This window comes from Biomphalaria glabrata, chromosome 13 (genome assembly GCF_947242115.1).
Source record: "Biomphalaria glabrata chromosome 13, xgBioGlab47.1, whole genome shotgun sequence".
NCBI lineage: Eukaryota > Metazoa > Mollusca > Gastropoda > Planorbidae > Biomphalaria > Biomphalaria glabrata.
The window spans coordinates 11,159,570-11,184,515 of NC_074723.1; the positions used below are offsets into that span (position 1 = coordinate 11,159,570).

The 24,946-nt window shown below is 36.8% G+C and overlaps 1 protein-coding gene across 2 annotated transcripts; it reads right to left on the bottom strand.

Annotated features, from left to right (window-relative positions):
- Positions 1 to 307: 307 nt before the first annotated feature.
- LOC106067599 (SUZ domain-containing protein 1-like) lies at positions 308 to 8,875 on the bottom strand. 2 transcript variants are annotated; one of them, XM_056008208.1, is made up of 5 exons: positions 8,746 to 8,875; positions 7,196 to 7,263; positions 5,966 to 6,106; positions 5,267 to 5,434; positions 308 to 3,040 (listed from the first exon to the last, which is right to left on the bottom strand). In XM_056008208.1, the coding sequence occupies exons 1-5, from the start codon at positions 8,797 to 8,799 to the stop codon at positions 2,932 to 2,934; spliced, it is 540 nt and encodes a 179-aa protein (XP_055864183.1). In that variant the 5' UTR covers positions 8,800 to 8,875; the 3' UTR covers positions 308 to 2,931. The 2 variants fall into 2 exon arrangements, with proteins under 2 accessions (XP_055864183.1, XP_055864184.1); XM_056008209.1 differs by lacking the exon at positions 8,746 to 8,875 and adding an exon at positions 8,609 to 8,731.
- Between the last annotated feature and the right edge of the window lie 16,071 nt (positions 8,876 to 24,946).

Consider the following 24,946-nt stretch of genomic DNA (forward strand, 5'->3'; position numbering starts at 1 on the left):
TGTTACCACAATCTGCACTTGATAGAAAGAATGAAAATGAACTAGTCAATAACAGACTGACATTATATTCAAAATTATATCCAATTTTCACCTTTGAAAAGAACATTTTTAATGCACTAGAGTCCCTGTTAACTATCTGTAAGTTATGGTAAAATAGAAAAAGTAAACTCAGTACCCAAAAAAAACAAACAATTACTGAATGGGGACACACTAAAACTTTGCTCTGATGAGACATGCAAAATTAATAGCCTACTAAAAGAACTACAAAAATAGCAGTAATAGAAATAATAATAATTTTTTTTCACACTCACACTTGCTCTAATTTGAATTGGAACAAAAAACAATTCAAAGTTATACACACGATTTAGATCTTAAAAAAAATAAAATATTTGTATACCTTAAGTAACACTCAGACCAAGAGTAAGCTGACACACTTAGACCAAGAGTAAGCTGACACACTTAGACCAAGAGTAAGCTACGCTAATTTTACTTATTAATTAATAATAATGTTTGGTTTGAATTTTTGAGACTAGCCTAATACCATATCTAATTTTAAGGCGCCATTAAAAAAACAAAAACAGGTTAAATTTTCAATCAAAGAATCTTACTAAAAACAAGAAATGAAATTTTAATCCACACAATTGGAAACTATTTTTAAATGAATATCTCTTAGATCTAATTACTTTTTGGGAAGAGTAGTTAAAAAAAACTCCAATAAAACATAGGTAGCAATATTTTAGAATGAGCTTTGTAAGTGAGCATATTGTTTAAGAGAAACTGGTATTATCAATGAAACCTCTGTATAGTTCACACTGCATCTTTTTTTTTTTTTTTTTTTTAATGAGCTGGCTCATTTTGGAACATTTCCAGATCATCTTACTTCCTTTCGTTGTCCATCAGTACAGTAAGAGCAGTTTTCTTATGTCTAGCTTTCCGTTTATGAGTATGTTATTTGGCTTACAAATTAACCTCTATGGCTACATTAATTTCAAGGCTCCACACTGTTTTCCAATTCAGTTAAAAGAGGTCTAAACGTATATTGAAATAAAACAGGAATTTTTTGGACGCCTTACATTAAAATTTACATTAGATCAGTTAAGTTTACTCTAGATCTTATTATATTCAGTCTAAGCATTAAGTCTATGGTCTTCATTTTTAGATTAAATGAATTTTTTTGTTTCCGATTTCTAGATTTCAGAATCCTACTCTAAGTTAGATCTATCATGTCTTCCATAAAAACATTCAGCATGATGCTATTAAGTGCATCAAAACTCTTTCAGGTTTTGGTTTCAATACTTTCTGGCAATCTGAGAGGATAGACACCGAATTACTCCTAGGAGACACAATTTTTTATTAACAGGAAGTAAAATTGGCAAAATAGCTTGTTGATTTGGCCCCAGTGCAGATTTAGAAAAAGTAATGATTAGGTGCAAGAGATCAAAGAGGCTATCAAGATGGTTCCAAAAGTGTCAGGATTATATGATTTGCTCTACTAGTTTAAATGACAGTACGAGAACTCTTATTTGTAATTAAAGATGGTAACAAAATTTGTTGTATTTTTAATTGGAGTAAAATTTAATATAACTCTAAAAGTGATTTTTAGTGAAACATTTGTCAACGCAATTTAACAATATGTAAAAATGTTTTGCTTTACTTTTTTTTCTGTTTCGAAGATTTTAGCTTTTATTTTAAGACCTCTCAAAACTCAGCATTATAAATTTTGTAAAACAGGATAAAAGTAAGAAATACTGGTTCAAAGTTTTGAATAGTGATGATAGATGACTAATTGGAGCTGTCCAAGTTTGGGTCTGCTGGAGAGATGCAACGGAATCGCCATGCTTCCCAAAAGAACACAGAAAAAGGCAATTCATTGAGAGAAACAATGTGGTAATAATAATAGCTTTATAACAAACTGTATTACTCAGTTCAGAAACATATATTGAATGCAGTTTGTATAAAGAGAATGTCCCTTAGAAAGTAAAATTTTGTTTTCTTGAAGATAAGACATAGAAATTGTGTCAAGAGTTTTCAGTGGATCACAAATTTCAATAACATTAAAGACAATAATCCTTGGGGTCGCTAAACAAAAATTTAATCAGGGATACAACAGTGGAACAATTTACTGCTGACCTATATACAGAGTAGAGATGAAAAATAGAGAAGCGACTGAGTATATCAATATGACAGGACTAGATCTTCTTTCAAGTTTGCATTAAAAATGCATGGAAATAAAAACTTTACTATCAATCATTTCAAGTCAGTTAATTTTAGTCATAAATAAAGCATTCACAAACCTTCTATGAGACACCACTCTATATTTACAGCCTAAATTAAAAAAAAAAAGCATGCAACTCTAAAATAGATTGCAACTAGTATCTTCAAAAAACTTTTCTGACCATTATCAGGAATCACAGTAACTCATTTCTTTTTTTTTATTTTTTAAGAATTAAGCCAAAAAAAAAAAACTCACTGAAATTCAAAATTTAACATGGTAAATTTAACCTACACTGCTAAAAGATTATCAATCAAGTGATATCATTTCACATCTCTTGGTAAAAAAAAATTTATTATGCTTTAAAAAAATCTAGTCAACTTAAAAAATATTTTCACTGATGACAAACAAACATAGCGTTTTCAAAAAAGCATTCAAACATTACAAAATTTCTAAAAGAATCAATTCAAGCATTAATTTATCAAGGCTGATGGGTCAATGAATTGAAATTAGTTTTAAGTATTTCATTCCATAAACAAAAACATTTACTTTGGCAGAAGAGCTGAACTGATTGGGGATGGATGAATATTAATGTATAAGAAATGATCAATGCTTTTTTACTAGCCATTTCACTCACCATAAATATTTATGTAGACATATAGATTTTTGTTTTCAAACACAGGGATAACAAAGTCAATCTAGAATAGAGGCTACTGATGCTAGGTTAAGTCTGGCTTGTTAAAACCTGTAGTCCCATCAGGTCCTTTGGGTTGTCTGATGACTGACACTCTGGGAAATGAGTTATCAGGTTTAATGATCTGTGGTGAGCTGTAGGGAGATAGAAACCTGTGATAAATTAACCATTTCACCACTAAGCAGTTGTCAGAAACTGTCTACCCCATCCCTAAGAGAAGGGATATAAGTCTGTATCAGTTATTTTAAAAAATCATTTTTTTTTTTACTAAATTCACAGAAAAAAAACTTATAAAACCTAACAAAAAGCTTCTTTTTATAATAGAGAAAAATAGACCTAGGGTTAAGCATCATGTTTGAAGTCATAAATAGGCCTAAATATGCTTCATTTTTGTAGGCTAGCAAAAAAAAACAACAACTTAATTTTCAAAAAATCATAAAAATCCATTCCAAAATGCTGCAGGTACCAAATAAACACCTATAAATAGTGTCACTATCGCTCTTCTAGGTCAGAGTTTGCAAAGTTATAAATAGCTATTTAAAAACTAGCAGTGCGTGAGTAAACGAAACAACCCAAAATCGTCAATAGCCAGCGACTCTAGTTGTCAACCAGTAGCGGCAGCTTGCTGTGACTCTAGTTGTCATATGGTTAAGTAAAGCAGTAAATAGAGCAAATATGTACTCTCTACAACTAGTACCAGCATGGCTGGCCTGAGATGCTATATGCATACTCACAATTGTAACTAGCATACTTTTATATCCCATTTCTTGCTTGGCTCAGTTACAGTGACAAGTTGTTTAGTTTTGCTTGTTTATTTTTCTGTTATTACTCTACAGTATTATATATTTGTTCTTTTATTTACTGCAATGCGTTTTTAATAGCTGTGTTATCAATCACTTACAGTGAGGTGATATTTTGTGTACTGAAAGATGTACAGTACAATACCTAGGTTCCAGTAGCGTAAAAGCGAAAAGGTGGTGGTAGGGTGTAAAGCCCCACATAAATATGTAAATAAACACAGCATTTCTATTTTGTAGATTCTCAGTTATCACGAATAGTTCTTATCAGGGTTCATAGCCAATTTCATGAATGATTTTCCAGGTTTTCAAGGTAGAGTTTTAGATTTTCAAGGTATGCATGGCACCATAGCAAGCCTTATATATGTAAATTAAGTCTAGATCTAAGTCTAAGTCACTAAATTCGCGGACTTTTTTCGAATTATCCTCACTGAATCACCGTAAATCTAGTCCCTAAAATTCGCGGACTTTTCACAGCTGTGTGCGAATTATTTTCACTGAATCTACCGTAAATCTAGAGTCTAGATCTAAGTCACTAAATTCGCAGACTTTTCACGGCTGTGAGAGAATTATCTTCACTCTATATTTTATTGGATTAGCGTAAATTAAGTCTAGATCTAAGTCTAAGTCACTAAATTCGCGGACTTTTTTCGAATTATCTTCACTGAATCACCGTAAATCTAGTCCCTAAAATTCGAGGACTTTTCACAGCTGTGTGCGAATTATTTTCACTGAATCTACCGTAAATCTAGAGTCTAGATCTAAGTCACTAACTATTATCTTCACTAGATCTAACTTAGATCTAAATCTAGATACTATTTCTAGCTAGATGAGAAGGATGGATCGTGAGAAGACTCAAAAGTAAAGTACCGGTAGCAATATACTTAAACACTGAATCATAATCTCCAAATACAAAATCTAATAAAATACTCAGAAAGACACAAAGATAAGATGATATATGGACTTTCCACGCGAAGTCACTCTTACTGTTACAACAAGAAGATTTTCGGCGAGGGAGGGCCCGGAGGGGTGTAGCCTTCACATTAGGCTGCTAATTGCTCTAGTTATAGACAACAGTCACTACAGACTAGATCTAGCGCGTCATCAGCCGTAACAGTGAAAGGAAAATAGTGCTAAGTGCAATGCTTGCTTGAGCCAAGGTCGTTTTCAATCACGAGGTCGCGCTTCACAAGTGGGTAAAAGGCGGTGTAGATGCGTCGTCACTGGTCAGCTCAATGTAACCGGGGAAAAAAATGAAAATAGACACCAGGTATCGGGAGGGAAAGAACTCAAGGTCCAGTTTTAAAATTCAAGGTTTTTTCACCGTTTTTCACGAAATTCAAGGCTTTTTCAAGGCCTTGAATTTAATATGAAATTCAAGGTGTTTTCCAGGTTTTCAAGGTGGCTACGAACCCTGTCTTATTCTTGTAGTAATATTTTCAAGGAAAGTCTTAAAAGTAGTAATAAAAAAAGGTAAAGTACCCCTTTCAGACCTTGAGATCTAGAAAGTTACATCTTTTTAATAAATGATAGATGAAATAAAGGGATGTAAGCAATGAATACCATTGTTTCTCAGTAGTTATATCCTCTTGTCCAGCTGAATTCTCTATACTAACACTGTCATCTTCAGGTGGCAACGAGCCAAATATTCTAAGTCTAGCCTGGGCGTACTCTGCTTCCCTCTGCTGTAATGACTTACTGTGTTTGGAAGATCCTGTGCTATTGGCAGAGCTAAAAAAGAGAAAACATGAATGTTACTAAGGTTAAGTCAGAATTATATACAGGAGGCTAAGTGATACATGATTCAAAATCCTGTCTCTTCCAGTTTGGAGACAAAAAGAAATAGAGAAAATTATCATATGTATCTTTTAGAGAATATTATCCTGTGTATCTTTTAGAGAATATTATCTCCTATGTATCATTTAGAGAATATTATCATGTCTATCTTTGTTATCCCCCTTTTATACTCCCCAAAACCATTATTTTATGGTTGTCCGTACATTATTTTCACCATTGAATTGTATCGAGATCAAACTTTACGAAATAGTCAGTAACTGGGGGTTTACAAAACTAGGAAACATTCAATAAGAAATCTAATATATTAATCATCTAATCATATATTAAAAATGTTATTTTTAAAATTTAGTGATTAATAAGACCAACCTACTACACAACAAGTGGAGTAAATCATCTATAACAATTTGCACACATAAAAAACTAAAATGTCTGATAAAAAAACTTTTTTGGATAGGTTAGACTGACCTTAGATTATTTTTATGATTTTTGGTTGGACTGGAGGAGGTCTTGGGCTCTCTTTGAAGAATCCTAACTTGAGGTTGGTATTGCGTCTTTCCACTTTCATCAACTAACACATTTGTGGCAGCTGAGCTAAGACTCTGTATTCTTTACAGAAAAAACAAAACAGAAATACACAGTGAATTCTACAACATCACAGTTTATTCTGAAAAGTCATGAATAATTTATAAAAGCTTTTTTTTTTTTTTTGTTGAAATTTTTTTTATAACCAACTCAATTAATATACACTTAAAATTACTTTGAAAGGTCACCAAAGAAAGTAGTTTAGGAGCTTCCAGCATTAATTAAATCTTAGGCTCAGAATTACTCATCTTTGACTGGGTTCTGTTATTAGATTTATATAAATTGTAAATTTAAGATAAAAAAAGATTGTAAAAAAAAAAAAAAAAAAAAAGAAAAGTTTTTGATGAAAAAAAAGTGTTTGAAGACCATCATAAACTCAAACAAATGATTATTAAAACTTCAATACAAATGAAAATGTCCCAATTTAAATAAAATCCTGCACATGACATGGATAAAAAGTATCAATATCATAAAAAAAAGTTCCTAACTACAGTACAGTAAGCTGGACATGTAGTTGGCATATCTGATAATGAAGATGTGCATTGGAAAGCTTTCACAAGGGTATCAAAACAAACGATACATAGATATTTCAGAAAACTTCAAGATATACATCTGATAGTTGTCATTAAAGAAATAAGATCAGCCTAAAAACTTAGAACAAAAGGCGGCAACACTGCAATAGACCAAACCTACCTACCTACCCATTCTTTGAGTGTAATTGGCTTTTTGAAGTGAAGATCGGACTTCACTGCCCACTTTGAGATCTTAAGAAATAAGAAGGGGGAGCTTTCATTTGAAATGAAAAGTATCATTTTGTGAACAAATAATGCAAAACGTTGCAGCCAGGGTTTCCTTAGGTACAACAAAAACTGCATTTTCACTTACAAATGAAACAAAAAAAAAATAGCTTTTAAAATTCAAGCAGAACCAATTTTATTCCATACATTTGAAATGTGATATAGGGCAAAGGAGGGTTCACAATACATTTCCATCTCATTCACTTAGAGCAAAATTACTTGACACGCAAGAGCCTTTAACAGCAGTCATGCAAACATTGTCATTACTAATCCATAAATGATTCTTTTTACCTCACAAACGTTAACAACTACTTACTGCTTCTTTCTTTCTGTTTCTTTAGCCTGTATATCAATGGACATTTCCTCTAACCGCTTGTCCAGAATCTAAACAAAAAAAAAGGTTAAAAAATAGGTTTTAGTGAAAATCTTGATTTAAATTACATTGGAATGACCAAATAATGAATCAGAGATGGGAGGCAAGTAAAACAAAGTTTAAAGAATGGTTATTAAAATACTTTACATAAGTATGATCCTTAGAAAGAGAGAGAGAGAGAGAGTTAAGTCCATTTCGCTGACAGTTTTGCAAGCATTTTTACTTAACAATTTTTCAATTAGTGATGGCTAGACCAAGAATATATATATATCTGATAACTCTATTGGACAATAAAAATAGATTTGTTACTTTGTATTCCAGGGATATTTAATAATAAAATTGAAGTCAACTTGTGTTGGGGTATTAACAATAACAATTCACAGACAATGTTTTTGTGAATTAAAATAGATGGACCCCTGATAGAACGCTATCTTCCAGAAGAAAACTAGCTTTATATTCTAAATGGGTCGGATGAGTAAAGAAGTGTCTTTGAAGTTCACCATAACTATCACATTAAAGAAACATCTAGAGACAAAGACAATTGGGTGTGCCATTAAGCATTAGATTACAATTACAGCATTATATAGATCTATAAAATAATCTAGATCTGATCTATATCTATATGCATTTAATTTTAACCTATTTTTTCTAGACCATGGGCATGTTCGAGCCCTGGTCTAGAATTCTAGATCTACGCCTACGGTTCTACCAGTAACCTAGTACCTAGATTGAGATTCTAGTGACTAGTCCTAGCCTACTAACTACTACTCTACATTAGAGTACTTAGAAATGACTTAGATCTAGATATGACACATCAACATCACTCACCACTCTGAGTCTGAAGTGACTGAAGTCTACTTTAAATTTTTAATTTTAAGTAATTTAGTTTAGACTAGGCTAGCTCTCTATAAAAAGTATATCTAGATCTAGATTCTATCTCTAAACTAGCTCACTTCTATCTAGAATCTAGATCGGCTAGAATTACTACTCTTAAGTTGAGCTTAGTAAAGACTAAACTAGAGTATTGGCTAGAATTACTACTCTTAAGTTGAGCTTAGTAAAGACTAGTCTAGACTAGAGTAGTACTAGTAGTAGAGTCTAGAGTACTTATGACTTGACTTATGAGTTAGACTAGTAAAACTAGTTACTAGTGTGACTAGATCTACTTAAATAGTTGAGAGTTAGACAACTCTAATTCCTCTGTCTCACCCTCACTCAGACTCTCTAGTCTCAGAGTCAGAGTGAGTGAGAGTACTGAGTAGTCTGAGGGTGAGACAGTCACAGAGTCACACTCAGAGACTACAGTCAGTACAGTGAGTGTTACAGTCTACAGAGGAGTTAGAATCTACGACTTACGAGTTAGAGTAGTCAGACTGAGACTCTAGATAGTGACTAGATTTAGATTTCTAAATAAATTGAATAAAAAACGACAAAATAACCATTCTTCTGTGTTACAAATGGGTGTGTATCTAGACTAGATGTAAATGGCTTACACCACTATCAGCCTGTTCTTCCCAACTATCGAGGTAAATTTCTTCCTCCGCCATGTTGTATACCCCCAAGACAGCGGGAATACTAGTGTTCAGTGACACAGAAGTCTAAAAATGCGAAACGGCGTTTGGCGATTTTAGAATTCATGAATCACAAGTGACAAATGTACTAGACAGTCTAGACTCTAGACCTAGCTAACTTGTTAATTAAATTAATTTCTCATAAGATTATCTAGATCTATGGATCTAAATATATAGACTATGCTCTAAGATTAAGATAGTCTAGATTTTGGGTTGCATTTTGTTACAATCCATATTTGGGTTGCATTTTGTTACAATCCATAGATCTATCTAGATTTCTGCAGTTTTTTTTTTTTTTGTCGTCAACCCCCCTTGCATTATTATGATACAGTCTAGCGACTAGAGCAGCGTTTCTCAAACTGTGGACGTGGGGGAGCGACACAAATGAAATGGAGTAATGATAATTACCAACAGGCAAAACGTTTAAAAAAGAAAAAAATTTTTTATTTAAAAAAAGGTTTTATAAGGGAAATAACTGTATATGTATAGCTATATCTATCAATTTAAAAAGATTTATCTCCCTTAATAAAAACCAAACTAAATTAATTAATTACCCTTGGCTATTGACTAATTGGTTCATTTTTGATTCATGTTTTGTTAGGTACAATAAATAGTAAATAATTATACAATTATCTAAAGGGAAAAAAAAAACACACATTATCACTAACCAGCATCACATGTAAAATCCTAGAACACATAATGATATTATGTAGCAACATCATAAACCACTTTGACGAACATAATGCCCTTATTACTCCATACCAACACAACTTATGGAAATATAGTCTGTATTAAACACAACTAATAGGACTAATTGATGATTTTTCAAAAGGTTTAGATAATAATAATAATAATTTTGTTTATAAAGCGCTGTTAACAAACAAAATTTAGGTTCAATATATATATAAGATAAGATTTAACCATATATCTTAGTACTGAATGATTAATTTCCCTTGTTGGTATGAAACAAAATAATTAATTAAAATTAATTAATTGACTAATTGGTGTTTTTTTTTTAATCAATTCAAGTATTGTACAATAAATTATTGTGTTGGGCAGGGTGGGCAACCTTTTTTCTGTTGAGAGATGCATTAAAAAAAATTTGGGGAATGTGGGACCGCGCGGCATAGCTTAATTACTATGTATAAAGTCTTTTAATTTACATTATTATACATTTATGTTTAATATTTTTACACTTCTAATTAAGGAACAAAACAAGAGTTCTGAGACTAATTTCATTAATATTTTTAAATTTAATTGTCGTCTTGTACATCACATTTCACCACAAATGTACAGTTGTACTTAAAATGTGAAGTATTTAACTATTTATACTCATGACTCATGCATAATGCTGCTAAACTGTGGAACTAGCTTTCTAGTTGTTATCTCATCACTGCTTTCAAATTACAGTCAGTCATTTCAAACAAGAAAATGCGTGTTCATAGATTATGTGGACCCAACTAATCTGAAATTTTAGCGACTAAGTTTTTAAGTGAGGAAATGCAGCTTAAAATTATGGCAATGACCCATAAAACTCCAGTGGAAGAACTGACTTGGAACTTCTCTTAAACATCGCCAGATATTAGGAATTAGGTGTCCAGAAAAGATAACTACTGTCAATTTGTGGGAGAGAACTAGACATGTAGCCAATAACCCAAGATATCAAAAAGCAAAAGTGAGCTGGATATGACTGACCCTACGAAAACCAGCTACCAATGTTGCAAGGCAGACACTTGATTGGAATCCGCAAGGAAAGAGGAAAGTGCGCAGACCCAAGCAAACTGGAAGAGGTCAGTCATCAGTGAAGCTGAGGATACTGGAATGACATGGGAACAGATGAAGAAAGCTGCTCAGAACCGAGTTCGGTGGAGAGGTGTGGTTGCGGCCCCCTGGGAGTGCACAGGATTAAATGAAATGATAAGAGTTGTAGTATCATTTCGAAGTAAGACCGTTTTGAAAATATACCATTTGCAGGATGCATTTGCAAACAAGATCGACTCAGCTTTTTTTAAAATACATCTCCGCTATTACGATTCTTCTAGATCAGTCATGCCCTTAACCTTATACGGCCTGCGGGCCATTTTAATTTCTAACACTCGTGTCGCGGGCCACATTAACAAAAAAGATACCAAAAAAAGAAATAGAGAATAAACCATTTTAAATAGTTATATTACAATTTCGTGGCTCCAATAGGCATATTTACACCATAATTAAATTACGTAGCAAGGGTTTCAGGTGTCTTATAACTGAACATGTTTTCTACTAAAATAAGTGCTTGTAAACATTGTGATCATAACCGTCAATTTTTTTTTTCGGAAATGTAGACAACACGGCGTAGAAATCTATTGTCTGTATTGTTCGAAATTTCTCAAGCTAGAAATCTGGATTTGTAAGTCAATCAGTTCCAGTTGGGGCCACTCATCAGCGGCAATAGTAATTATTTCGAAATCTGCTGCTCTGATATTTAGTTTTGAATGGATGATTTTTACCAACATCGTCTGCTCGACTCGTTTTGCAGTTGTCATGCCAGAAAGGCGGCACAGCTTCATTTTTTTTTTCAGGCCGATTGTATTCCATCACTGCTAGCAAGCATCTTTTTATGCTTCATTTCTCTTGTTAATTTGAGCAACTCTGTAGCCTACAATACAGCCGCGACTCATTTCTTGACTTCTTGGTCAATATGTTCGTCAACGCTCAACTCTAGACGTAGGCGATCTTTTCTTGGCGACTCAACCATTAATGCCACCATATTTTTGTAATGGTTTGTTTGAGAATGCCGTTTATGCTATGTTCCTTAAAAACAGTCACATTTTACAGATCAAACATGTTGGCTTATTATGTTCCACCAACAAAAAAACAAAAAGGATCTGTCCACTTTTCCTGGAAGTTTCAACATCCAATTTTCGTTTCTTCAGCTCTTCCATTTCATTTACGTGCAAATGTCACATGACACGGCACCAATCATGTTGATATCAGAAGTACACGAACCAAAATGATGCAGAAAAGATGTGAAGTGTTACACACATGAGATGTCAAGAACACAGCTAGCTCTATACAGCCGCGGTATTGTCCAAGACTCTAAATTCTAAAACACTGTCAATTCTTGTCGCCGAAAAAAAAAACCTTGTGTTCTTATAGAAAAAAAGTTAACATGAATATTACAAGAAAATAGATTAGAATGAAATCCATCGAAGAAAAAAGCTAGAGTCCTAACAGAAAAAAAAATTTTTTTTCAACCTTTTTTTTCCCTACATTTTGTGCCGATGTTTTGGCGGGCCGGTCCAAACCACGTCGCAGGCCGGATCTGGCCCGCGGGCCGTAGTTTGGGCATCACTGCTCTAGATTATAGACTCTACGTTTTACAGTGTCTTATGTCAGAACGGTAAAATTTTTCCAGATTATCGTGCAACGTTCTGTTGATGATTTTTTATTACAAAAACGAAGGTCAGTGACAAGACGTCTTAGGCTAAATCTATTTAGGTGCGTGCGCCATTATATACCTCAAATGTTCTTGCAAAATAGCAACATTTCTCAAACTTTGGAGCCGCGCATCTACGAAAGAATTGACTCAACACTTTTTGAAGAAGGTATTTCAAAACGTTTCCGCTAACGGGATTCTTCTCGACTTTTTCATGTTAGAATGGTGGAAATGTTCCCGACTGTTATATATATAGTTGTGTTGACAACTTTGTGTACGTCTTACTCAACACGAAGATAATATACAGACGTTCGTGCGCTCTTGTAACTCGAACGTTCGCACTTAAAATAGCCTATAGGCCTGCAATGCTGCCTCCTTCTTAAATAAACTTTATTTCATCAGCGACTTTTTTTTTTTTTTTTTTACTAAAATGAAAGTTGTGCTCTTTTGCAAGAGAAAAACTTCAATATTGGCATGTCCCGCCCCTTTTCCTTTTACATTTTTTTTCTACTTGAGCTATTCTTTGAAGAATTTCCGAAAAAAGGAAAGACTACATTTAATTCACTAGCTTTAATGAACATTTAATCATGATTTAATACATACATTTGGAGTCTAAACATATTCTTAATATTTAAGAAAACTTTAAACGAAAATTGTGTTTTCTTTTTCATTACATTCTGCAACCCCCCCCCCCCCCCGGTCCCCATTGTGAGAACCTACATCGCCCCCCCCCCCCCGGTCCCCAACTAGCTAAGAGGGGCGCGAACAAAATTCTTTTCGTTTGGTGGTCGAGGGGGGGGGGCACCATCGGTACAATTTTGAGAAGTACTTTGATACAGTATTGACCGGTGCTGCCTCCTTCTTTATTAGACTATATTTGATAATCGTTTAGTTTTTTCAATGTATAAAATGAATACTGGCGCCTTGAACTAGCAGGTACTAGACTAAACTACATCAAACAGACAAACTGTCTTGTTGAACAATGAATACTGTCGCCTTGAACTAGCAGGTACTAGACTAAACTACATCAAACAGACAAACTGTCTTGTTGAACAATGAATACTGGCGCCTTGAACTAGCAGGTACTAGACTAAACTACACCAAACAGACAAACTGTCTTGTTGAACAATGAATACTGGCGCCTTGAACTAGCAGATGCTAGACTAAACTACACCAAACAGACAAACTGTCTTGTTGAACAATGAATACTGGCGCCTTGAACTAGCAGATGCTAGACTAAACTACACCAAACAGACAAACTGTCTTGTTGAACAATGAATACTGGCGCCTTGAACTAGCAGGTACTAGACTAAACTACACCAAACAGACAAACTGTCTTGTTGAACGATGTCATAGCAACTCAGGACAGTTCTCGTAGCCCTAAAGACTAAGACTTTGCTTTATTGATCCTTATGGAAATTTGTTGTGATTACAAGGACTCTTTTCTCATATAAAGACAACACAACAGAAACATACACATAAATACAACAGACACAACATAGAAAGTTCATTCAGCGACTACACACGGTCATCTTGGTCCTAATCATGTGTCCTGATCAACGAATGGCGTTGATATAGTCTGACCGAGTGAGGTACGAACGAGTTTTTGTATCTCTCTGTTCTTGTATTAGGCCCTAAACAAAGCACACATTGAAATAGAAGACGATGAAATGAACAAATAGACATGAGAGTGAACAAACAAGAAAGGAAGGAAATGATAAAGTAGAATCATGGTAGAATGTACTTACATAAATTAATGGGATAATTAAAGTTTAACCTTTTTTTTACGCGTCGGAAAATGGCTTTATTTCTATACTTCCAATGCGAAAAACATTTACCGTTGACTAAATTTCTTCTCTTTTTGGTAAATATTATTATAAATCCTCCAATCTCTATGCGTAGTTTAACAATATTTTATTTGCGGCTTAAACACCCTTAGTATAATTACTAGACTTAAAGACACTTTAGGACAAAAGATTAAAAAGTAAAGTAGATATAGGGCCTAATACATTAAAACATTAAACCATAACTTACAAATAAACAAGGTTACAAAAGACAGTTTGTGTGGAAACACAAACTCAAAATCGGCCCCCGAAGTAAAATGTTTTACATAATTCGGATAATCCTTCTGAGTTGAAGATAGTTTACTTCCTAGTCCAAACCTCCCGCAGGACGACGGGGGATGGGAGCAGGCAGGGTTTGAACCTTCGATCGTCGATAAATCCAAATGACTGTCCAGCGCGCAAACCGCACGACCAGTGGTCCACCCAGGTAGGCTTCAATATTTTCAGAAAGAAAATCCGAATGAAATTATATCAAAGACAAATGAGAGATAAGAATGGAGAAAGACGGTTAACAGATCTTGTGTAGTGCCCCAACCGTCCCGCAGATCAAAGGATACGTGAAAGTGAATGTAAAGTTAGATGTGAACCTGGCCTAACTAGTTTGTGGTCTATAGGGCAGATGATGTAAAGTTCATCTGTTTTTTGTGGCCTACGGTTAACTAGGGTGTCATGTAGCCAGCACAACGACAAACCGCCTTTGCTTTTCCCCAACTAATGTCAGGTACCCATTAGAGCTGGGTAGACTCAGAAGTTGAAAATCACACAGTCTTCACCAGGATTCGAACCCGGGACCCTCGGTTCGAACAAAATAAGTTAATTGTTTTGAAAAGGCTCAATCTCATATTCGAATCCTCAAAAAAAAAAAAAAAAAAAAAAAAAATTTCCGCTACATAGAAAAAAATGTTCATGAAAATGATGTTTATAAGATTACTATTCGTCTTAAATTAGGTTTAACATATAATGCATACTAATTAGCTTTTTCTTTGTTAAAGCTTCCGCGCGGTGTTGATGCTTGGCAATATGTCTAGTGTAGATCTGACTGGAAGTAACGCTGAACTCAACTAATTCAGTAACACCGGCGAAAGGCCGAAACAATCAAATATGTAGTCGACGCTGATGTTGTTCTATAACGATATTTAATAATCAAGAAGGGAATCGTCTGATGTCAGCTATGTCCGTAAATCTGTATCTATTCTATTGTACTCAAGTCTACTACTCTACAAGAAGCGTCTTCCTTTTAGCGTCACTTAGAGCGTTCTTATTTTTTGAAGATCTGTCACGTCACTTGTCGCTAATTAAAACTTTCCCCTTATTCCCGAAACAAATAACTAAGTCCTAATCATGTCATAACAACTCCTCCCCCTCCCGCTAAAAAAAATTGCCTGTCAATTTTTTAATCTACTGTCTTAGTCTTACAATGTGCAAGGGCCAAAATGTAGGGAAACATAAAAGACAACACAACTTGAGTCTTGATTGCGATTTCAACTTCTCTTTCTGTGTCCACAATCAAGTTCCTCTGAACACATATTTCCCTCAAGTGTCACTAACTGATACTGTCCAATGTGATGTGCCATAGGTGACCGCAGACATAGTTCGTTTGCGCTGACACTATAGGTGTGTCTATCTATACATCATCACATCACGTTCCAGAGGTTACACCGCTTTCCCTCACACGTCAGGACAGACAATTTACCTAATATGACAAATTGATATTTATCAATACTCGTTCTCCCACTATACACCTAACGTTCTTTCGGGCATTTACAAGTGTATTTTATTTCCTCTCTCCACTTACTTGTCCCCACACGACCTAACTCTTTACTGATGTATGATCAGGATCAAATACAAAGAATAAATTATAAAACTTACTTTTTCGTGATGTAACTACATCGTCGCCTTATAAATGCCCTTTTTATTCATACAAACATACATACAATTCATACATACTACCCGAAATCAATAACCAACATGAGTTAATCTAATAATAACACAATAGCATTTATATTATAACATAAATATCCTATTCAAAAATACCTTAACACAATCTAATATCCTTCTAGTTATGACTACTAGTTAAGTCAATAAATGAAGAATGAAATAATTAAAATAACATCTATTTACATATTTATATCCATACTATGGTCGTGTAGCGTTATGTCATATCCGCTATCTGCCCGAGCGATGCATTTGTTCTCTCCAACTGGAGTTTACATCTCTTCTTACTCCACTATAGCCCGCGTGTGGCCTTCTACCTCGGTATGACTTGCGATTACCGCTACCACAGTCAACTCTTCTATCGTCACTGTCGGATACAGACTTGTGCCTCCTATCCGAACTCGCAATCTTCTGTTCAGACTGTTCTGTCCCACTCCAACAGTCTTTAGCGATGTGCCCATGTTTATGGCAGTTAAAACAAATCCTGTCATTTCTAGGTTTGTTTCGCCTCATGTTGCCATACCTGCTTTTCCAACTTTTAACCTGTTTGACAGAAGCGGCACTGACACCTGCTACATTTCCAAGTAAAACATCTCTAGATAACCTCGGCATGGCTACCCCTTCGCAATACCCTGTGTACAATGGAGATCGAAGGAACACTTTGCACGCTTCGAACCTCTTAACTGCGCCGTCTGCCAACCTGACTGATTTGGTATATCCTAAATAATCCTTAGATTTCACTAATCCTCCTCGAACCGCGAGTGTACTGCTAGCTGTGTCCCGGATCACATTTACCTGTTTATTGTTTATCATGCCTGGATATAATTTAAATCTATCTTCCCCACAATCAACGTAGTTAATTTCTTCTTCTGGTTCACTATCTCCATTATCCTGCTCCCTACCTTGAATGTTCCTCACAAAATTAACCCTATCTGGTGGCCGATTATCCCTCTCTTGTCTACGGTTTTCTTGATTACCTCTCCTGTCCCTAGTGCCACTATTACCCTGTGTATTCCTATTGCCAGCTCCATTCCCTCTATGTTTCCTACACTGGTATGCCATGTGTCCCTTTTCCTGACAGTTAAAACATGTAACATCCCTAAGGTTTCTATCACCCGCTTTAGGTCTATCTATTCTCCTATCATAACTTTCCCTGCCATTGTTTTCATTTTCCCAAGGTCTATCCTTTATGCCCTCATAACTATCCCGACCATTGCTCCCACGTTCCCTGGACCTATCATTTCTCCTACCATAGGTGTCCCTATCACTAACATCATTCCTTCTACCATAATCCCTATCATTGCTATCATTTCCCTTTACATACCCTACCAGGTCAATGACTTTTCTGTGGTCTCTAACTGAAAGTGAGTTGTTTGGGTAAGCATTCTTAAAGATCCTAATAATTTCTACCAAGTCTTCAATTACCTTAGGGTTTCTTTCTTTTACAAAGGACTGTAGCTGAGGGTCGCACTTATTGATAAAATTGTCAATCAGAATGAAGTTCTTCAACCCCTCGTAGGTGTTCTCCACATTCTCGAATGCGAGCCATTTAGTGAAGAAGTCCTTCTCTGAGTTGATGGTTGTCTGCGGATCAACTTGGCTGGATGGAGTGTTTTCGTAATACTTCTTTTGGAATGTTGCCGCGTTGTGCCCGTATGCGTTTAGCAGTTCCTTCTTTAGCACCTGAAAGCTGTTTTGCATCGAGTGATCATGGTTTTGGCAAATCGTGAGGGCTTTCCCATGTACAAAGTCCAACAAGATTTCGGACCACTCCTTCTCCTGGACATTTAACTTTGCCAGCTTGATTTCAAAGCGTTTCAGATAGTCGCCGATGTCGTCCTTGTCTTCCACAAACGGTTGGATTTTCTTTTTCATCCATGCGGCGCTACTATGGCTTTCTATGTTGGCACTATTGTTGCTGTTTCCTTCGGTGGGCACACTTACACCAGCCTCTATCCTCATCTGTTCTACTTGTATTCTCACTTTTCTGTCCGCCTCTTCTTTTTTCTCCCTCTCTACATGTTCCGCTTCTCTGAATTTTACCCGTTCTACACGGTCTGCCTCTTCTTTTTCTTTTTCTCTGGCTCTTTCAGCTTCTCTGACTCGTTCCCGCTCTCTGCGGTCTGCCTCTTCTTTTTCTTTTTCTCTGCCTCTAGCTTTCTCTCTCTCCACGCGTTCTGCTTCTGCCGCCACCATCTGCTGTACATAGGCAGTTAGTTCTTTGCCGCGCAGTTCTAGTTCTGTCTTGGCTTCATGAATTAGCTTTTTTCTAAATTCTTCCAGGTCGTAACCTGAAGTAGTTGCCATATTACCTTTATGTTACTTTAAATCAAATTACCTGGCTCCGCGGCTTCCTAATATCTCTTGATTCAAATGAATTAAATTCGTCACTCTACCCTCGGCGTCTAGACTACCAACTCCGACTTTTAATAACTTCTGTACTTTCCAAGATACACTTAGTATCCTTGGTACCAGTGTGTAGGCTACACTCTGACCCGACTGAATACGATGTGCGACACACGCACACTCAACCGACTACGTGTTACTCAACACGAGTCGCCGGTAAATAGACCAACCTGTCTATTTACAAATACTAAAATTACAAATGGGCAATCAGGCTTCACCTCGATTGTTCCCCAGATCTTGTCTAGATTACGCTAGATCTTAGTTACTTCTTACCTGCTTTCACAGCCAGGAGTGTATATAACTTACTCATACAAATAAACTATGAAATTAAACCTAAATACGATAAACACCAAACTATAGATCTAGTTCTAATGAATGAGACTTTCGTCTGACAGTAAGACTTAAGACGGGAGTATTGCAAACAATCAATACACAACGTTACTACAAAAAAAAAACTTAAGTAAATGATTCACATTCACATACGGGACGAATTAACAGCTAAACGTATATCTGGACCTCTTGCTAGATTAAACCTAATTTTAAGGATATCCCCAATCCACCACGATTTAACCTGATAGTGATAATCTAGCGAGTGGTCACTTCCCTACAGACTCTAATTATTCTAAGGAGAAAGTAGTTAAATAACACTTGACTTATCTGTCTAAGAAGCGGCGATAACTCCACATTCAGTCTCGGGTCCACTCTTCCTACGCTAATGTCTGTCCCTGCGGCAAGGCTCACGGCGATGTCTTCCCTAGCGGTGAGATAAGGACAGCGAACGTTTCGGCTCTCCAAGGTCCTTCGGTACTGGTCTGCAACGGCTCCGGTTCTTCGGTGGTACGGCGTCTGGTTCTGGTTCACGGTGATCTGTCGTCTGGCTCCGTTCGTCGGTGACGTAGAGTCTGGTTCCGGTTGCTGGTTCCAAGGCAGGTACGGTGGTTCCAGGTGGTCGTCTGTCCAAAGTGAAACTGGAACGGTCCAACAGTTGACCCAGCGACAAAGTCAAAGTCCAGTGCTAAAATACCGGCTATCTGGCTATCTAACGTGTAGCACAGATTCAGCCGAGCCGTAGATCAAATTAGCACTACTGTACTTAAGTGCCGTAGGCAGTAAGATGGCTCCTACGTCCAAAGTTCTTTGGCGTGACCTCAACGGTCGATCTTAACCTTGCAGAAGGTGACCTTAACGTTCGTCCTCACGATGCCGGGCAGGCGATATCTCTTCAGTACGGCTTTGACAGGACGGTTTTCTTCCCTTCCACAAACTGTAGCCTTCTCGATACCGAGCTACAGGCTTCAATACGATGCCCCAACGTATGGGCGTTTCCAAATTACAAATGTAGATCTAGATCTATGTTTCGTTACCTCCTAGGTCTACGAGTCCAGGATCTCACTGGCTTTCCTTCGCCGACGTGGCTGTACAATCAGGGTCTAGCTGCAGACTAGGCCGATGACGTTAACTTCTGCCTCCTCCTAACAGAGGGCTTCTATCCTTCTGGATGTTGATGCCAGTGAGCTCCGAGTCTGGGGTCGCCACGTTGTTAAAACTTCCGCGCGGTGTTGATGCTTGGCAATATGTCTAGTGTAGATCTGACTGGAAGTAACGCTGAACTCAACTAATTCAGTAACACCGGCGAAAGGCCGAAACAATCAAATATGTAGTCGACGCTGATGTTGTTCTATAACGATATTTAATAATCAAGAAGGGAATCGTCTGATGTCAGCTATGTCCGTAAATCTGTATCTATTCTATTGTACTCAAGTCTACTACTCTACAAGAAGCTTCTTCCTTTTAGCGTCACTTAGAGCGTTCTTATTTTTTTGAAGATCTGTCACGTCACTTGTCGCTAATTAAAACTTTCCCCTTATTCCCGAAACAAATAACTAAGTCCTAATCATGTCATAACACTTATAAAAAACTGCTTGCATAATTAATTTTAAAAATTAGAGTTTTCGCTTTCAGGAAAAAAAAAAGTAGCCGTTGCATCAGAACTTTGAATGGTCTAAAATATTGTGAAGTCGGATTTTCAATATCTCTTCTAGTTTACGAGATCTAAACGGGACGGACGGACCGACGGACAGACATTTCGCACAAAACTAATAGCGTCTTTTCCCCTTTCGGGGGCCGCTAAAAAAACCTAATGAAATAGGCCTACTCAGAAAGACAACGATAGAGGCACATTTCTTAATCTTCCCTAGTGCCATTAGAGAATGGAATCGGGTTGCCTGAATCAGCCAGGAAAACCAATAAAGACTTAGCAGAGTTTAAGTCATTGATCAACATGCATAACTAAATTGACACATGAAATGCGTAGGACGTAATTATCTTCTTTTCTGAAGTAACGTCTCTAATATAGCCTATGAGATAAGAATGTCTCCATATTTGTTTCATAATGCCGTTGTTGTTTTTTATAGAAGAAATCGAAGATGAGCACATTTCTCATGTCCTATTAACTCGAAGATGATTGTAAGTCCAATCCTATCTTTAAAAAGCCGGCCGCATACGTGGGTCAGTTACAGATAGGCCTGCTTATTCTCTCAGCTTTTTGTTGGTTCGGCGCTCTTTCACCCTGGTCACTCTTCTTGCTTCAAATCTCGAGACTCCAAGACTCACAGCTTCACGCCATGAGGAGCGATCGAGGGCTAGTGCTTCCCATAGCTCTGAATGTCGATATCGCATTCCTTAAGGGTGCTCATCTTCGATAACGAAGGAGCTGCTATATATAAGAAATATGTTGGCTTCATAGACATAAAATATATTTTATGTAGGCTATATGGTTGGCTTATTATCATGTTCCACAAAAAAGTAAAGATCCGTTCACCTTTCCTGGTATATCCATCAGAGAACACGTGGCAGTGAGGCAAGACCCTAAAGGCAAAGAAACATTTTCAAACATTTGTGCTGACGTTTCGGCGGGACGGATAGTACTTCGTCGGCCCGGTGGCCGTATTCTGGACACCACTGCTATATAATTCATAGCCCAGAAATGAGGGCGTAGAGGGCTGTTCCAATATAACGGGCCAAAATATTGTGTGAGCCTACGATTTGCAGGATGTAAAAAAAAAAGGGGGGGGGGCCTCGGCCAAAAAAAAAATCAAAAAAATGTTCGAGCCTATCAAATAGGCCTATTTCAATTAAGAAGTGAAAAACAGAAGAATAGTCTTATAATGGAAATAAGACTTACGGTATTTGGGCGGCACAAAAAAATCTGTCACTGGCAATGTCTAAAACCTCTTCCCACCTGCTCTGAGGACCTCCATGAAAGTGTAGCGCCAAGTTGTACTAGGATGTCCCTGTTTGCGCTTTCCTCGTAATGGCCTCCATGTCATCGCAACTCTAAATTATTATGCGCAATTCATTTTGTCGGAGAACATGTCCCGCAAACCTCACGCGACGCTCTGTCACAACCTAACTAAGGGGTCGACTCCCATTTCGGCATAGGATTTTCTTGATTGAGACCCTATCTCTATAACTGACTCCTAAAATCCGTCTTAGCCATCTTTGTTGAGCCACATTTAGTCTTTTTCAATTTCGGCAGTTGACTATTCACTGCACTTTATTAATGGAGCCCAGCCACTGGTAGAAATGTGTAACCTCTATGGCTACACGCTTGGAATTTGGTGACTGTAGTTTGCTTTAGATTTTATATCAAAATGGGAAGTTTTATCGTCAAAATCATTTGGAAAAGGGGGGGGGGGGTAAACTAAAAAATCTGGGGAGAGTTTAAAAAAAAATCAAAACCCCATTAGCTACGGTCATAGAATTTTGTGACTGTAGTTTGCTTTAGAATAAAATTGAAGTGAGAGGTTTTCAACCTCAAAACTTTCTGTAAAAGGCTATTTAAACTAAAAACCTTCATTAGGGTTTTTAAACTTAAAAAAAGCCCCCTGAAGGATGGGGTTTAAACTCAAAACCCCCCTTGGCTTGGCGACGCTCATAGAATTTTGAGTGTGTAATTAGCTTTTTATATGAAGAGGTATTTTTGTTTAGCTTCAAACGCCGCTGAAGAGGTGCTTAAACTCAAAAGGCCCTTTGACTAAGCTCATAGAATTTTGAGTGTGTAATTTGCTTATGTTTATATAGAAAAAGTATTTTTTTTTTAGCTTCAAACCCCGCTGAAGGGGGTTTAAACTCAAAACCCCCTATGGCTACGATCATAGCATTTTGAGTGTGTAATTCTTTTTTTTTTTTTTTTATATTCAGGAGGTATTTTTTTTAGCTTCAAACCCCGCTGGAGGGGGGTTTATTATATGCTCTACACCCCCTTTGGCTACGATCATAGCATTTTGAGTGTGTAATTAGCTTTTTTTTATATGGAAGAAGTACTTTTTAGCTTCAAATCCCACTGAAGAGAGGTTTAAAATCAAAACCCCTTTGACTATACGCCATAGATTTTTTAGTGTGCAATTCACTTTTTTTTTTATATTGAAGGGGGGTTTAAACTAAAAAACCCTTTGGCTACAATCATATAGAATTTTGAGTATGTAATTTTTAGTTTTTTTTATATTGAAGAGGTGGTTTTTAGCTATAAACCCCGCTGGAGAGGGGTTTTAAACACAAACCACTCTTATTGGCTACGCTCATAGAATCTGGTGACTGATGTATGGATCATGGGCGTAGCCAGGGGGGGGGTTCTTGGGGTTCAACCCCCCCCCGAAATGAAATCCCCCCCCCCGCAGGGGGAGGGGCGGAATTAAGTGACTGATTTTTGCTTTCATTTTGTTTATTTTAGGTGAGATTTTAATACTAAATCATCACTTACCACAGCACAGCCGAGGCAGTTTTGAGTTAAAAACCCTCTACCAGGGGGTTTTGAGATTTTAAAAACCCCTATCAGGGGGTTTTGAGATTTTAAAACCCCCTATCAGGGGGTTTTGAGATACAAATCCCTCTACCAGGGGACTTTGAGTTTAAAACCCCCTACAGGGGGTTTTGAATTTTAAACCCCCTACCAGAGGTTTTTGCAGTTTAATCCCCCTCTTCTATAAAACAAAACAAAAAAAAATGCAAACAACAATCCCAAATTCCAACAGCACAGTTGAGGAAGATTTTGATTTTAAAACCCCATCCAAAATTTACGATAACCCCATCTTCAATATCAAAAAAGCAAATTACACACTCAAAATTCTATGAGCGTAGCCAAAGGGGTTTTGAGTTTAACCCCCCTCCCCCTTCCAGTTGGGGTTTGAAGCTAAAAAGTACCTCTTCAATAGAAAAAAAAAAGCAAATTACACACTATAAAATCTATGAGCGTAGCCAAAGGGGTTTTGAGTTTAAATCCCCCTCCTCCAGATGGCTTTTTCTTTAAAGTTTAAAACTCCTCCAGATGGTTTTGAGTTTAAAATTCCCCTACAGAGCGTTTAGAGTTGAAAACCTCTCTCTTCAATATTATTTTAAAGCAAACTACAGTCACCAAATTCTATGATCGTAGCTAAATGGGGTTTTGAATTAAAAACAAAATACAAAAAAAAAAAACAGAGATTTTTTAGTTTAAAACCCCTCAACAGATGATTTGACGAAAAAACTTTCCTTTTCGATATAAAATCTAAAGCGAAATACAGGCATGTAATTCCAAGAGCGTAGTCAAGAAAGGTTACACATTTCTACCAGTGGCTTGGGCTCCATTAATTAAGTGTGAATAGTCTTCTGCCGAAATTGAAAAACACTAAATGTGGCTCAACAAAGATGGCAAAGACAGATTTTAGGAGTCAGTCATAGAGATCGGGTCTTAATCAAAGAAAAATTATGCCGAACTGGGAGTGGAATCCTTAGTAAGGTTGTGACAGAGCGTCGCATGAGGTTTTGCGGGACATGTTTTCCGACAATATGAATTACGCAAAATAAGAGTTGCGGAAACAGCTTGCCGGAAAATGCGCCGAACGGCGCGAGAGGGTCAAAGTCAGTAAGAATAGCACATTAGGTTTTTGAAATAAAACTTTTTAATAGCAAGATAATGCACTGTAGATACCTCAGAATATGCATTTTGTTGGCTTTCAATACCAGAAATAGTGCTCGGCGGAAGCCCCGCGCTGGGGGAGCGCTGCGAACTCCCCCAGACCCCCTTGCTAGCAAGGGCGGGGAGTCTACAATAAACAATAAACGTTTTCCGAAAGGGTCAGAATGTAATAAAGATTAATTATGTATACACACACACACACATATATGTATATATATATTTTTTTTCGCGGGGGGGGGGGGGGATCCAACCCTCCCCGAAAAAAAATCCTGGCTACGCCCATGGTATGGATCGATATATTATATACCGGTAGTCTTATATTGAAGAAGGGGTTTTATCGTAAATTTCGAAGGGGGGTTTAAAACATAGTATGGTATATTGGGTTTTAAACTCAAACCCCCTTGGCTGCGCTGGGGCAAGTGATGGTTTAGTATTTAAATATCGCCTAAAAGAAATAGAATCAATGCAAAAAATCTGTCTCTATATTCCGATTCCCCCCCCCCCCCCTGCGGGGTGATTTCATTTCCCGGGGGGGGGGGGTGAACAAATGATATCCCAATGATT

Bases quoted from the DNA above. Each gene is read 5' to 3' on its own strand.
- LOC106067599 (XM_056008208.1), bottom strand. From the start codon at position 8,799: ATGGCGGAGGAAGAAATTTACCTCGATAGTTGGGAAGAACAGGCTGAT. The intron at 7,264-8,745 runs GTAAGCCATTTA...TTTTTTGTTTAG, and splicing joins AAGAACAGGCTGATAGTGGT to ATTCTGGACAAGCGGTTAGA. The intron at 6,107-7,195 runs GTAAGTAGTTGT...TTTTCTGTAAAG, and splicing joins GAAACAGAAAGAAAGAAGCA to AATACAGAGTCTTAGCTCAG.